This window comes from Diceros bicornis, chromosome 6, assembly GCF_020826845.1.
Source record: "Diceros bicornis minor isolate mBicDic1 chromosome 6, mDicBic1.mat.cur, whole genome shotgun sequence".
Taxonomy (NCBI): Eukaryota; Metazoa; Chordata; class Mammalia; order Perissodactyla; family Rhinocerotidae; genus Diceros; species Diceros bicornis.
In genome coordinates, this window is record NC_080745.1 from 93,385,601 (window position 1) to 93,400,540 (window position 14,940).

Genomic DNA, 14,940 nt, shown 5'->3' on the forward strand with positions numbered 1-14,940 from the left:
CTCTTTCTTTTTTCTTTTTTCTCCCCAAAGCCCCAGTACATAGCTGTATATCCTAGTTGTAGGTCCTTCTAATTCTTCTATGTGGGACGCCTCCTCAGCTATGGCTTGACAAGTGGTGAGTAGGTCTGCACCCAGGATCCAAACCGGCAGACCTTGGGCCGCTGAAGCAGAACGCATGATCTTAACTGCTACGCCTGAAGTTTTTTATTGTAATGTAGTCCCACCTATTGATTTTTGCTTTTGTTGCTTGTGCTTTTGGTGTCATATCCAAAAATCAAGACCACTGTCGAGAAGCTTTTTCACTGCATTTTCTTCTAGGAGTTTTACAGTTTCAGGTTTTATGTTTAAGTCTTGAATTCATTTCAAGTTCATTTTTGTGAGTGGTCCAAATTAGAAGTCTAATTTCATTTTTCTACATGTGGTTATTCAGTTTTCCCAACACCATTTATTGAAGAGACTATCCTTTCCCCATTGAATATTCTTGGCTCCCTTGTCAAATATTAGTTGACTGTATATGCATGAGTTTATTTCTTGGTCCTCAACTCTGTTCCATTGGTCTATGTGTCTAATTTTATGCCAATACCATACTATTTTGATTACTACAGTTCTGCAGTATAGTTTGAAACCAGAAAGTGTGATGCCTCCAGTTTTGTTCTTCTTTCTCAGGATTGCTTTGGCTATTCAGGGTCTTTTGTGGTTCCATACAAATTTTAGGATTTTTTTTCTACTTCTGTGAAAAATACCATTGGAATTTTGATAGGGATTGCATTAAATCTATAGATGGCTTTGGGTAGTATGGACATTTTAACAATATTAATTCTTCTGATCCATGAACAAAGGATATCTTCCCATTTGTTTGTGTCTTCTTCAATTTCCTTCATCAAAGTCTTGTAGTTTTCATTGGACAGATCTTTCACTTCCTTGGGTAAACGTATTCCTAAGTATTTTATTGTTTTTGATGCTACTGTGAATGGGTTTGTTTTCTATATTTCTTTTATAAATATTTCATTGTTACGGTATAAAACACAACTGATTTTTGTATGTTGATTTTGTATCCTACAACTTGACTGAATTTGTCAATTATTTCCAAAAACAGTTTTTGGGTTGACCCTTTAGTATATTCTATATATAAGTTCATGTCATCTGAAAATAAGACAATTTTACTTCTTGCTTCCAATTTTAATGTCTTTTGTTTCTTTTTTTGCCTGATTGCCATAACTAGGGCTTCCAGTACTACGATGAATAGGAGTGGTGAGAGTGGGCACGCTTGTCTTGTTCCGGATCTTAGAGGAAAAGTTTTCAACCATTCACCATTGAGTGTGATGTTAGCTGTGGGTTTGCTGTACGTGGCCTCTATTATTTTTAGGTATGTTCCTTCTATACTCAATTTGTTAATGGTTTTTCTTAATCATTAAAGGATGTTGAATTTTGTCAATGCATTTTCTGCCATTGAGATGATCATATGATTTTTATTTTTCATTTTATCAATGTGCTGTACCACGGTTATTGATTTGCATATGTTGAACCATCCTTGCATCCCAGGGATAAATCCCACTTGATCATGGTGTATGATCCCTTTAATGTGCTGTTGAATTCAGTTTGCTAATATTTCGTTGAGAATTTCTTCTTTTTTAATATAGACGTTTTAGTGCTATAAATTCCATCTGAATATTGTTTTAGCTATATTCCACAGAATTTTTTTAATATTGATTTTTATTTTCATTCAACTCAAAATATTTTCTTATTTCCTCTGTCACTTCCTCTTGGCCCATGTGTTACTTGGGAGTTTTTTAGTTTCCAGATATTTAGAGATTTATCTGGATATTTTCTCTGTTACTGATTTCTAACTTAATTATATTGTGGCCAAAGAACAAATTGTGTATATTTTTAATTATTTAAAGTGTGCCGATTTGTTTTATGGCCTAGAATATAGTCTGTATTGGTGAATGTTCCGTAGGCACACAAAAAATATGTATTCTGTTTTTGTTAGGTAGAGTGTTCTATAAATGTCAATTTAATCAAGTTGATGGATAGGATTGTGTAAGTTCCGTTAAGTCCTTATTGATATTCTGCTTTCTTGCTCTATTAATTACTGAGAGATGAGTATTGAAATCTCCAAATACAATTGTAGCTCTGTCTATTTCTTTGTTCAGTGGAATCTCTTTTATTAGATGCATACGCATTTAGAATAGTCATGACTTCTTGGTATGTTTTTAATTATGTATTTTTAGATATGTAATGTCCCTTCTCATCCCTGTAACATCTGCCTCATATTAATGCAGTCTCTCCAGCTGTCTTCTGATTTGTATTTGCATGCGATATATTTTTTATGTTTTTACTTTTACCTACTCTATATCTTTATAATAAAAATGACTTCCTTGTGGACCTCATTTTTGAGGGTGAAAGCCTTACAACCTCTCCTTTTGTGTGTGTGTGTGAGAGGAAGATTAGCCCTGAGCTAACATCCATTGCCAATCCTCCTCTTTGTTGCTGAGGAAAACTGGCCCTGGGCTAACATCTATGCCCATCTTCCTCTACTTTATATGGGACGCTGCCATAGCATGGCTTAACAAGCCATGTGTCTGTCCGCACCTGGGATCCGAACCGGCGAATCCCAGGGCCGCCGCAGCAGAGTGTACAAATTTAACCACTCCACCATCGGGCCGGCCCCCACCTCTCCTTTTAATGAGGGAGTTTACACCTTCGTATTTAAATCTACCATCTTGTAGTTATTATTTTTTTAATGTTTGTCCCTCTGTGCTTTAATCGTCTGTTCTCTCTTTTGGCCTGATTTTGGGTTGAGTACTTGTTATGATTCAAATTTTATCTCCACTATTGTTTTATTATTTTTCACTCTTTTTAATTTTTAAGTGCTTGCCCTATGTTTTACAAATGTGTGTTTTGATTTATTAGTGTTCACCTTCAAATGATATCATACCACTTAATGTATGGTGTGATAGCCTCACAGTTCTATACTTCCAATTCCTGCCCATCTTCTGTGAGTGTTGAGGTTATTTTGATTTTACATGTTTATGTGCACACACTACATAGCTACTTTTTATTCTTTATACAGTTAGTTATCTTTTAGAGCAATTAAAAACAAGGAAAATAAATATGTTACCTTAATGCATTCCGTTTCTAACACTCTTTATTTCTTTGTGCAGACGTAAGTTTCTCTCTGCCATTATATTACTTCTTCTTGATAAACTTCGTTCTAATTTCTTGAACTGCTGGTCTACCGACAATGAATTCTTTTCAGCTTTAGTTTCTTTGGGAAAAATCTTAATTTCATCCTAGTTTTTGATCATTTTTTTGCTTGGTAAAAAGTTATTGACTGAGAGATTTTTATTTCAGTCCTTTAAAGATGTCACTTTGGGGCCGGCCCCTTGGCTTAGCAGTTAAGTGCACGCGCTCCACTACGGGCAGCCCAGGTTCGGAACCCGGGCGCGCACCGACGCACCGCTCTTCCGGCCATGCTAAGGCCGCGTCCCCCATACAGCAACTAGAAGGATGTACAACTATGACATACAACTATCTACTGGGGCTTTGGGGAGAAAAAGGAGGAGGACTGGCAATAGATGTTAGCTCAGAGCCGGTCTTCCTCAGCAAAAAGAGGAGGATTGGCATGGATGTTAGCTCAGGGCTGATCTTCCTCACAAAAAAAAAAAAAAGAAGATGTCACTTTGTTGCCTTTTGGGTTGTACAAATTCTGACAATAAACTCCTGCAATTTTAACCTTTGTTCCTATCTGTGTAATGTGTCTTTTTTCTCAGTCTGTCTTCAAGATTTGCTCTTAATCTTTGAATCAGAAGTTTGAATATGATTTTGTCTCGTTTTCAGTTTGCGGCTTATTTTTTCACTTTGCAAGTTTTCAGTCTGGGGTTTGCTGAGTCTCTTGGATCCATGTTTTGATAACTTTAATTATTTTTTTATCACCTTTGGTCATTATGTCTCCAAATACGTTTTTCTGTCATGTTCTCTCTCCTTCTCCTGAGACTTCAATTACATGTATGTTGAACCATTTGATATTATCTCATAGCTCTGGGAAAGTATACTCCATTTCTCACTGTTTTCTATTTTCTGTTACGATTTAGGTAATTTCTATTGATCTACATTTAAGTTCATTCTTTCCTCGGCTGCATCACGTCTACTCATGAGTCCATCAAACTAATTCTTCATTTCTGACACCATGTTTTATTTTTTCTAGTATTTCAATTTGACTTACTTGTATTTTCCATATCTATGTTGAAATTCTCCATCTGTTCACGCATGTTGTTCTCCTTTTCCATTAGACTCATTAATATTTTCATCACAGTTATTTCAAAGTCCTTGTCTGATAGTTCCAACATCTGTGTCATCTTAGGAGCTGGTTCTGTTGATTACTTTCTCTCTTGACAATGGTTTATCATTTCTTTCTTTGTTTGCATGTCTCGTAACTTTTTTACTGAATGCCACACATCACGAGCAGAGCAACCGAGAATGAGGTAAACAGGATTTGCTCCTGGAAATGGGCATGTCTGTTCCTCTGTCAACGTGTCAGTGAATGAGGTGCGTCAGTGTATTCAGGAGATGACCTGGATTTGGATTTTGTAGCCGTGATTGCCTTCAATGCCCCATAGGCTTCAAAATCCTTTAGCAATGCTTCTGCTTAGGGTAAGTTCTGGAGTATCTGACAGTCTTTCTTAACATTTGTGGCCCCCTCCCTCAGCTTTCAGCCATCCCTATATTCCTGCACCACACAAAAGGGTCACTCTCCATGTCCTGCCCTGGTACCAACGGTGTATGTGTGTTGCTTTTTACTCCGACTTGCTAGGCTGGTTAGTGGGCAGGAGTCCTGCTCCAGTCTCAGTCTTAGATAACCTTGTTATCTGGGCTTTGAGTGTGAGAGTTTTCTAGTGTTTCTGCTTCTTTTAACAAAGTTGAGGAATTTTTAAATAGTTTGTATCTACAGTTTCCTCCCTTCACCTCTTCTCAGTTTTATCAACCTAATTTGAGGTTTTGTATTCAGATTATAATTATTATAATCTCTTCTCCATCAAGAAAATTGTTTTGAATTTTTCATTCATTTCTGTAACCAAATTAACAAATGTTATGTATATTCTATGTGATTGACAGAAATTGTTGATAATTAGACATATTTTGAAACTTGAGTTTTGCATTCTTAGTTATTACTTTAGATTAATTTCTCAATTAGCTTAGGAAATTAAAGAGAAAAAAAGTTTTTATGACATAAACTTTTCCAAAATTTCTCATATTCTATAAAAGGATTCTAAAGTGATAGCACTGTCATGATTTGAAAGTTAGAGGAAACATAATCTCAAGTCTGTTTTTTAAATTTTACTGGTGATTGCTTGAGAAAATGGGGCCAGTATGAACACAACTCAAATAAGCAGAAAAACAAAAGTTAACAACATCAACAAAGCATAAATGGCACAGCAGAAGGATAAAAACAGACTAACACAAAGGAATAACAAAAGACCACAAAAATCAGGATATAATAATATGACAGAAGAAATACAAAAATAGGAAATCAAATATAAGCATGCTAAACTACATTTTTAAAAGGCAAAGGCAGAGACTGTGCTTTTAAACAATGCACCCAAGCTTCAAACAAAAGACGAGGCAAATACTGACAAGAAAGACACAAAAGAAATGTACGGTGGCAACAACATTAACTTTAGACAAAGTAGAATTTGAGGTGAAAACATTAGACGTGACGAAGTCGACCCACGGCTTATTTGCGAGCGTCTTTCCTTGTTTATGCATGTGCAGGACTTTCTCGTTGAGGACACATTTTTCCATCACTAAAATTTTCCTCATAATTCTCTAACGTTCTCCATCAACTAACCACATCTAATAGTGTACAGTGGTCTGAAGCTATGTCCACTTCTGGGTCCTTCTAAGTAGTGCCTCTCTCACTCATAAAATTCACCAGGGTTTAGTGAGCAAGGTATACAGCTTTGCCGCATTTAATACTCTGTTGCATTCTATTTGTTTTTTAAGGAGGTCAAATAAATACAGAGTTGTTGTTTGTTTTCTATTTTACGTACCACCTTCTCTCATTTTCATCTCTTTTTTGTTGTCACAGCTATATAAGATTATTAATGTTTTTATGTTGTCTTCTATCATTATCAATCAATTCATCTTTTTAATGATTTAATTGCCAGTTTTCGAAAGTTTCCCTGCATTCTTTGTTCATTTCTTCAAACTATCTTTCCATATCACTTTGCATCTTAGCCGGCTCCCTTTTCTTTTTCTTTTACTGCTTTTCTATAAAGTTCTTTTTTTTTCCTATTAAGGTAAGCCAAAAGTTGATTTATTCAACATGTTTACAAGTTCCCATGCAAAAGCCTTTTCCCAGATCTGTTTTTCTTCTGCATCTTTTCAGTAAATGAATCTTTCATGAAGCAGAATATCTTCAGGTACGCCACCACATCTTCCAATTTCTCTCTTTCTCTCTCTTTAGTCATCTTTGAATGAGGTGAGGCACAGCCAGGAGTTTTTTTCCTAACAAGATGTTAGTAGAATCACTCTCTTTGATCTTAAGCTGAAGGGCAATATGATATAGGCAACTTTTAGACAAATCTCCAGGTTTCCAGCAAACTAGTATTTCATGTGCCTTCACTGGACAGAGGCTGAATTAATTATCTTCTCCTCCCATTACTCGAGACTCTGAGTATAAGTAATTTTATTTCTGAATAGCTTGAAGGATTCCAAAGTTCTTATTTGTACAAGTAGAGTACAGAGACTCCTCAGAGAGCAGATTTCCAGGCTGGCCCTGCCTCCATCACTACCTGTGACTAACCTCATATCCTAAGATCGATGCAACCCCTTCCTCCCTGGGAAGAAGAGGCACTCACAGCACTGCGTGGGAGAAGGGAGATGATGACAGAGGACATAAAGCCACGAGGCCTGTCCCACATGTGGAGAAGCTCCGAAGAGGAGGGACACACTGGTGACCCTCTCCTGCAGGCTGGCCCTGAATCAATTTCTGCCATCTGGAAATGAATGAGTCCTAGCTTGTTTCTCAATTTAACCTATTTACACTAAATTAGGAATAATTCCTTAAAAAAACCACTAAACTATTCACTGGAGACCTTAGTTTCCAGGACAGTGGTAACTTCACATTTTTTGTATGCTTGGGTTTATTTTTCAATGAGAAGACTCTCTGCCTTCTCTGGGCTGCTTTGCTTATTGAGGACAAATTCACACTTTCCTGAAGGAACCATGGATCTGGAGTGGAGGAATGATGGAAAGTTCCACAACACTCCATAAAGAGCCCTGGACTTACAACACAGTTCCAGTGGGATAATGGGATTCATCTTGCATGAAGAGGCCCCCAGAGGCTGGGCCACCTACTGCCCCATCCCCTCCACTCCCCATCTACTCCTGTGGTTTAGCCATACTCAACTGCTTATAATTACCTGACAGAACAACATTTCTCTTGTGTTTCTGTCTTTGAACATTCCACTCCCTTCGTTTGGCACTCCATCCCCCTCCTCCTGCCCTGGTCAAGTTCTGCTGAGTCTCTGTGATGTGTTTCAGGTGGCATCACCCCCACCTCCCTGCTGATCCTCCTCCTAAGACTCTCCTCAACTGTCTGCAGAGGGCACACAGGATCAGCATTGTGCAATTATCTACTGACTTGCATATTCCCCACAAAAGCATGAGATTTTTAACAGCGCCTTCTATGGTCCCAGCTCTGCAGCACACCTGCAGAGAAGGTGCCCGATGATAGCTTGCCTAATGAGCAAAGACAAGAATATGAATATTAATAGCAGTTGCTACACTGAAAAGTAGCCAACTTTTTTCAGATCTGAGTATAATGGTAGATCGTCATTGTCGTCGACATAAGTGAGTCTAGTACATATCAAAAATAAAGTTAAGTCTTTGGTAGCATTTATTAAGTTTTAGATGACTTATCCAAATTCACTCAAGCTGTGCACATATTATCTGAGACCTAGTTGCCCTACAGTTAATTCTTAATCAACAACAGGTCAGGGGTGCTGCAATATTAGCTTCAGAGGTCACCCACCCCGACATCTCTACCCACTGCAGCCTCTAACTCAGTTCCACAAAGACAGACTTATTCAAACAAAACTGCTTTCTAGTGTCACATTATTTGAGCTCATGGTACAAATTGCCATTGTCCTTTAAACAACACTGCACATACAACATTACTTCAAGAACGATTATTACACAAAAAGTACTATCTATCCGAGAAAGGAAAACGAGCTTAGCCCCCAAGTCCTGTTTAAAATGAGGGAGTTGGACGCACTCTTCCGCTTCTCTTGGAGTTCTAACGGTGCTTGTTTGATCAATTGAAAGATGATCAATAAAATATATCTATGATTCTGAGTCCATTTACTTACTTCTGAATATAACAATTTATAACAAGATTGATCAATTTAAAATATCAATTATATAATATATTTATACATTATGTATTACTATATTATATACAATATACATATTTTTATATTTATAAATATAAATATATTATACAATATGAACATTAAATATATATAATACATATTAAATATATTTATGTTTTTCTATTTATAATAGGGTATAAAAACTTAACAGCAATTTTTAATAATAACTTTTAACAATATATCCAAAAATTTACCTGTAAACGTTTTAATAAAGTTATATTTTCTCATTAATTTCAGTAAAATTGAAACAATGTAACAATTTTTAACTGACTCGGGGTTTGCCCCACCTTCCTCCTTTACTTGCTCCCCCTCCCAAGTTCTCCATTACACAGTTAGTAACATATAGAACCCCTAAATGTGTTCTTTGGACTAAGGAACAATTAATACAGTCATGCATCACTTTATGCCAAGGATTCGTTCTGAGAAACGCGTCATTAGGCAATTTTGTCCTTGGGCGAACATCAGAGTGAACTTACACAAACCTAGGTGGCATAGCCCACTACACACTTAGGCTCTATGGTACTAATCTTAGAGGACCACCGTCGTCTGTGTGGTCTGTCATTGACTGAAATGTCATTATGTGCATGCTTTCCAGAGTAGTAATTTCTAAGAATTCTGAAACTTACCAAAAAATCAAAATTTTCGCCAAGCAAGTCAGAATCTCCCATCTCAAAACAAATGCATTTGGCTGTTATTAAATTGCCTTTAGGGACAGATATGTTTCTCCCCAAAAGATAAGTAAAACTGTAAGTGTTACATTCTTATGTCCAAAAAAAAGTAGAGATTTGACAACTAGTAGACTAGGTTAGAATGAACTGTTATTCTATTATCAGCATATTAGCAAGAAACATTATTTTATTTTTTCCTTTAAAATAGATCAGTCAAAAAGTCAAAAGGTAAAATTAACACAAATATACTTTTGAAACAAGTATGAAATATTTGCTACACAATAGTAAGTAAACAATATCCATTTGAGACAGAAGCTATGATAAGTTGCCATAAGCTCCTTCAACTAAATACATATTCAGCATGTTCATTGTATGAGTTTTCTAAGAAGAGAATTAAAGTAGACTGCAAAATGTCCATATGATATTCAAGGATGAACTGAGAGGAAGAAAGTTCATTCAAAGATTTTGTTGGAATGGTTGAACTAATTTCACTATTTTTTAAACTAAACTTTCTGATTATTTTGGTGACAGATTTGTCAATGCATTAGGATAATAAAATACTATTCTTTCATAAACCAAAGAGCAATCTAAAACTGTGGAATCCTTGTATAATATATGCTATCTAACCATCTTTTATCATCATTAAAGTAAATAGGAAACATGATCATCTTAGTGCAAAATGTTTATAAATGTATGTATGTGTGTATGATGCTCATTCAGATTTTAATAACTCAGGCATGCATAGTTACAAGGACAGAAGGCAAGTTTCAGTCAAGAATCATTAAGGCCTGTGAAAAACACAAATAGTTGAGTTGTTCTTCCTGACTTATCACCAAACAAGATCCACAGCCAATTAGGATACATAAGTGTAGGCAAGCAGAGGAGAAAATAAATATGTCCCCTAAACCAGCACTGCATTATCAACAGGAACATGCCTTCATGACTAAATTTTAGAGACACACATTGAGACAAACTTGGTAGGTAGGAAATTACAGGAAGATAATGTAAATCTGAAGTCATAAAATATTCCACAACGGAAGGTGTTGCAAGATAATTTTGCCACAGGAAACATTTGCTTTTATAACATGATCATATGTTAAGGTGATTTTAAAAATCAATTTAAAAATTCATAAGATGATTTTATTCTCCTGTGACTACATAGGTTTATTATACTATCTTTCATCCAGGGATTATTTCATGAGAGTCTGTTCTGGGACAAATGTTCTTTCAGGTCAGTAAACTCCAAAGATAGAACAAAATCTATCTTCCAAGCAGCATATTTTTATAGACCATCCCCAATATCACCTCCAATGTGAAGGCAAGACTCACAAAAATCGTCCATGTGCCTGTGTCCTGCAGACCAGGGAGATTTGCTGCACGCACCTCACCCCACACAAGTAATTGCCTGATCAGTTAGTGCCCCCATTAAGAGCTATTGGCAGATTTGGTCCAATTCTAAAATAGAGCACCAAAAATACAATTCTACGCAAATCCCTTCAGCCCTCTCTTCATCTTAAAGCAGACTCCATACTCCAAAAACACAGTGAGTACGCCACCCAAACCTCAATTTCTTTATAAAAAGGAATCATGCCTGTGAAAAGAACCTATAATTTACTGAAAGAATTTAAAAGAATTGTTTCATTGAAATGGCAAAGACAGTTTTCATACCTAAAACTAACTTTTGGCTAAAGCAATGAAAAATAAAAAGCACATCATCACCACTATTTGGGCACCAACCTGGTATAGGCTGAGGTGCTAACACCACCGTGGGCAGAGGCCTGGAGGCAGGAGCTGGCCTGGACAGGGACATAGCGACTTGATTTGCCAACAAGTGAGGCTTCTCATGCCCGTGGAACAATCTTGATTCCTCCGGATATATCCATGTTGAGTCCAGAGCGAAGGAATTATTAAAAAAGATCTGTCCCCAAAGAAAGCAAGTATAACATTTAAGACCATGCATGTGATAAAAGCTAAATACTACTGTAAAATATTTATCTTGTCCTACACTGATCAAATATTGGAGATGCTATAAGTGGGGAGTCTATAAAAGCATCATTCTACAGCTTAAAGATCCATGTGGCCCCAATAGCAATCGCCTAGTTAAAGTTATCTGGGCTGGGCTTCAACTACTGACTCGGTTAACTCAGCCCAGCAGCCAGTTTACAGATTAAAGAATCACCCCGCTGAGGGAAGCAGTGTGCTCCAGGACAAGTGACCACATTGCCTTTTTTTAGTTTTCAAGTAAACAAAGTGTAGTCAGTAAATTTGAATACAAAAGCCAAGATAAACCATCAGAAAGGTGAACATTCAAAGCAACAATAGCAAGGAAAACTTGCTTTTAGAATTTATACTTGAATGACATAATGTTTAAGTCTACATTTTGATCAATGGTTACAAATTTAAAAACTAAAAAATTTAAAAAGTAGATTCTGATTCAGAATTGGAAATTTTAATGTTGTTCAATGGAATCCAAAATTTTTAAGCTAAAACAAAATGACCCCCGCCCCCATCTGCTGGCGTTTTTGAACAGGCTGATCTTATTCTGAAGGGATTTCTCTCTACACTTAGATGGTCTACTATTGCAATTAGAAAATGGAAAATACAGGTTGTTATAGAAATACTCAACAACCTAATAATTAAAAGTCCGTTTATCCAACTAAACCATTTGCATTTTTACCTTACAGTTAGGTATCCTTTTGTCTATCCACCTTTTCCCAACAGGAAGTAGAAGAGCAGATGGGCAGACATGTGGGAAAGTGGGTGCCAACTCCACAGTGCAAGGGGGGGACAGTCCTATTGACGGAGAATGGCCACCAAACAGCCACTGAAACCCAAGAGAAGAGAGTGCTCATTAGCCCACATCAATCAACTCTACTGTGTACCAGAAGAGGCGGGGATGGCTGCTTTACACAGGGAATTTAAAAATGTATGGGTTTGATTATGAGAAAAATGTCCTCTTTCCCCAGTCAAGAAACATCATAAAAATTTATAATTTAAATTTAAAATATAAATTTTAAAAAATTAAAATATAAACTTAAAAACGCATAAAAGATTTCATATCTGAATCATCACAAAGCATGGCCAACATTACATTCTTCAATATTGAGAAAGAACTTCTAAGCACAAACCATGAGAACTTGGTAAGAAATGGGCTTCTGCCCCTGGACAATGAGAAGCCACGATGGAAAGGTGAAATGCTGGGTATTCCTTTTATAATTCTGGAATTATTTTCATAAGCAATCAGAGAGCTATATTTTATGATAGTCCTTTTAATATAACATTTTGCATTAATTATACTTATTTTAAAAACAAACACGACTAATATTTTCAAAACAAAACTAGCTAAAGTGTTACGATTCAAAGTTTCCCAAGGTTCACAAATGCAAATAGATTCCAAGGCAAAGAAAATGTACACGAGCTTATCACATAACTGAAGATCCCAGTGCACAGAATGGAATAGCAAACACTGAAAGGACGCAGACAATTTAGGAGACAGTCTCCATCATTAAAATAACTGAATCTTTATCAATGGAAAACTAATAAGATCACTGCTCAGTGACATGGAACACTTCAATATCTATTTGTTTTAAAATCATAAGAGTATTTTTTATTTTCCTGTTACGTGAAAATGTTCTTCTGGTTCTAAATATTGTTATTTAACAGAAAATATGTAGCACTAAAATATTTAAAAGATTAATGCTAAGTTTTTTTGGATTTTTCTTTTAAAATTTACTCTAGAAAGAAATGCAGTGTTCTGTACAGGAAAAAAAAAATGTAGTGCCTTGGCATTATATACCTCTAGTGGTGGCACTCTGATATAACAACCCCTTCAAAATATCGAAAAAGCTACAGTTTATTCAATAAAACCCAATATCGACTGCATCACATGTCAAAATGCAATACCCAGTATCACACATGAGATGTATCATTAAGTCTAGAGACCAATTAGGAGGAGTTTAATATCTTTTAGAAAAGCTCACAAGATAATATCGGAATTAAATTAATTAAATGGTGTATTCTAACATACCACTCATTTGAATATGCTAATGAGAACAATCCTTGGAATAAAATACACGTTATTCTCTGATTTAAATGTATCTGCATAGTTAGACAGCAAACAATGGATTTTGCCAAAACCAGCCTGCCTTGCTCTGTTGCACCATTAATCAAAGGTACAGTCACTTTTAATTTTTAATTCCAGGTTTTAAAAGCCAAACTCTTCTAAAGCGCAATTCGGCGTTAGCTAATTCGGTGGGGTGGGCTCAGGCAGACCTAGGTTAGGGGGGAAATCACCGATAACGCTTCTCAGTATTAAAGGCAGGATTTCCCTGCCGGCTTCCATTGGTTTGAATTTTCTTAAGCATTGTCCTGAATCTCATTTTCAAATGAGGAAAAAAAAAACCCAGATCAGAATCAGAAATAGCTATTGATTCCCAGCTTGCTTTTCAAGTCTGGCAGAGACTGTAAAAGTATTAACTTCTCTGCAATAAGTCGGCCACGGTACGCGGCTGCCACGCTCAGCTCCAGCGCGGCTACTTCAGCACCGCGCCGTGGACAGCGACCCCGGCCCGGGCGAAAGTTGCGGCCAGGGGGTCCCCACTCTGGCCTCGGGGTGCGGGTCTCCAAACCGCTCAGCTGAGAGACCAGTAGGAAATACAGCAAAAACTGCCGAGAGACAGAACGGGACGTCGAAGCATGAACTTTGTCGCCGATGCATGGCTGCCAGGCTGCGCCCTGATGGTTTGGGGAGCCGAGGGCCACCAGGGGAGGAAAAAGCGAGAGCCACAGGGCCAGAGCCGCCCTGGCCGGGAGAGGGCCGCGCCCGGGGTCAGGAGGGGAGCCGGCGACCCCGAGCCCGGGGGCAGGGGACACGTTACCTGCCCATGGAGCAAGGGGTAGTGGTGCACGGCGGCGGCGGCGGCGGCGGCGGCGTGGTCTGGCGCAGAGGGCAGCGGCAGCAGCGGCAGCAGGGGCTCGCCAGGGGCTGGCCAGCCCGGCAGCCCCGGGAGCAGCGGAGGGGCGGGGGGCTGGGCCGAGGCGAGAAGCAGGGGCGGGGGCGCGACCCCGGCGCCCAGCCGGAGCAGCCCGGCCGAGCCGGGGACCATCCAAACCCAGGGCGGCGGCGGCGGCGGGTCTGCATTCATCGGCCAGAGAAGAGGCTGCCGCCGCCGGGGCTGCTGCTGCAGCTGCCGCCGCCGCCGCTGGAGCCTGGCGCCCACCAGCATCCTACATCCCCGCGCGGGCGGCGGCGGCGGGGGCGGGGGCGCCCGAGGTGCGGGCCGGCGGCGGCGCGGGCTCCGGAGGAGCGAACTCACTTGGTGCCGCGGCGCGGCAGCTCGCTCCGCCCCTGCCCCGCGCGGGAAGCCCCTCCTCCTGCCCGCCGCCCTCCCCTCCGAGCGCGGCCGCCCGCGCTGCCGCCGCCCCCCGGGTCCGGCCCGGCCAGCCCGCGCCTCCGGACCTCGGCTCTGGGCCCGCCCGCCAGCGCCCCCAGACTCCCGGTTCTGGCCTGCCCGCGCCCCCTCCCCCGCCAGGCCGGGCCCCGAGCGCCAGCGCCACTGGACCCCCGCGGCGGCGGGCAGGGAACGGGAGGGGCTCGGGGAGCTGAGGGCGCGCGTGGCAAGGATCCCGCGGATCGCGCCCCCGGGCTCCCGAGCGGCCGCTGGAGGCAGCCGGCTCTCGCGGACGGTGCGCACCGCGGGGTAAGCGCGCACGGCCAGGCCCAGGAGCCGGAATCCACGCGCAGCGGCGAGCGGAGGCCAAGGTGGCGGCGCCCGAGCCGGGCACGTCCCGCCGCCGGGCGGGGCTGGGGCGCCGGCGGGGACTGCTCTCTGCCTGGC

At 40.0% G+C, this 14,940-nt stretch overlaps 1 protein-coding gene across 1 annotated transcript in view; it reads right to left on the reverse strand.

The window, feature by feature from the left end:
- Nucleotides 1-14,328, reverse strand: part of TCERG1L (transcription elongation regulator 1 like) — a 219,709-nt gene extending 205,381 nt beyond the window's left edge. The window contains exons 1-3 of the mRNA XM_058542727.1: nt 13,981-14,328; nt 11,781-11,927; nt 10,841-11,021 (exon numbers count right to left, since the gene is read on the reverse strand). Of these exons, the coding sequence (XP_058398710.1) occupies nt 10,841-11,021; nt 11,781-11,927; nt 13,981-14,328 (676 nt within the window). The remainder of the gene's footprint in view (nt 1-10,840; nt 11,022-11,780; nt 11,928-13,980) is intronic.
- Nucleotides 14,329-14,940: the final 612 nt, after the last annotated feature.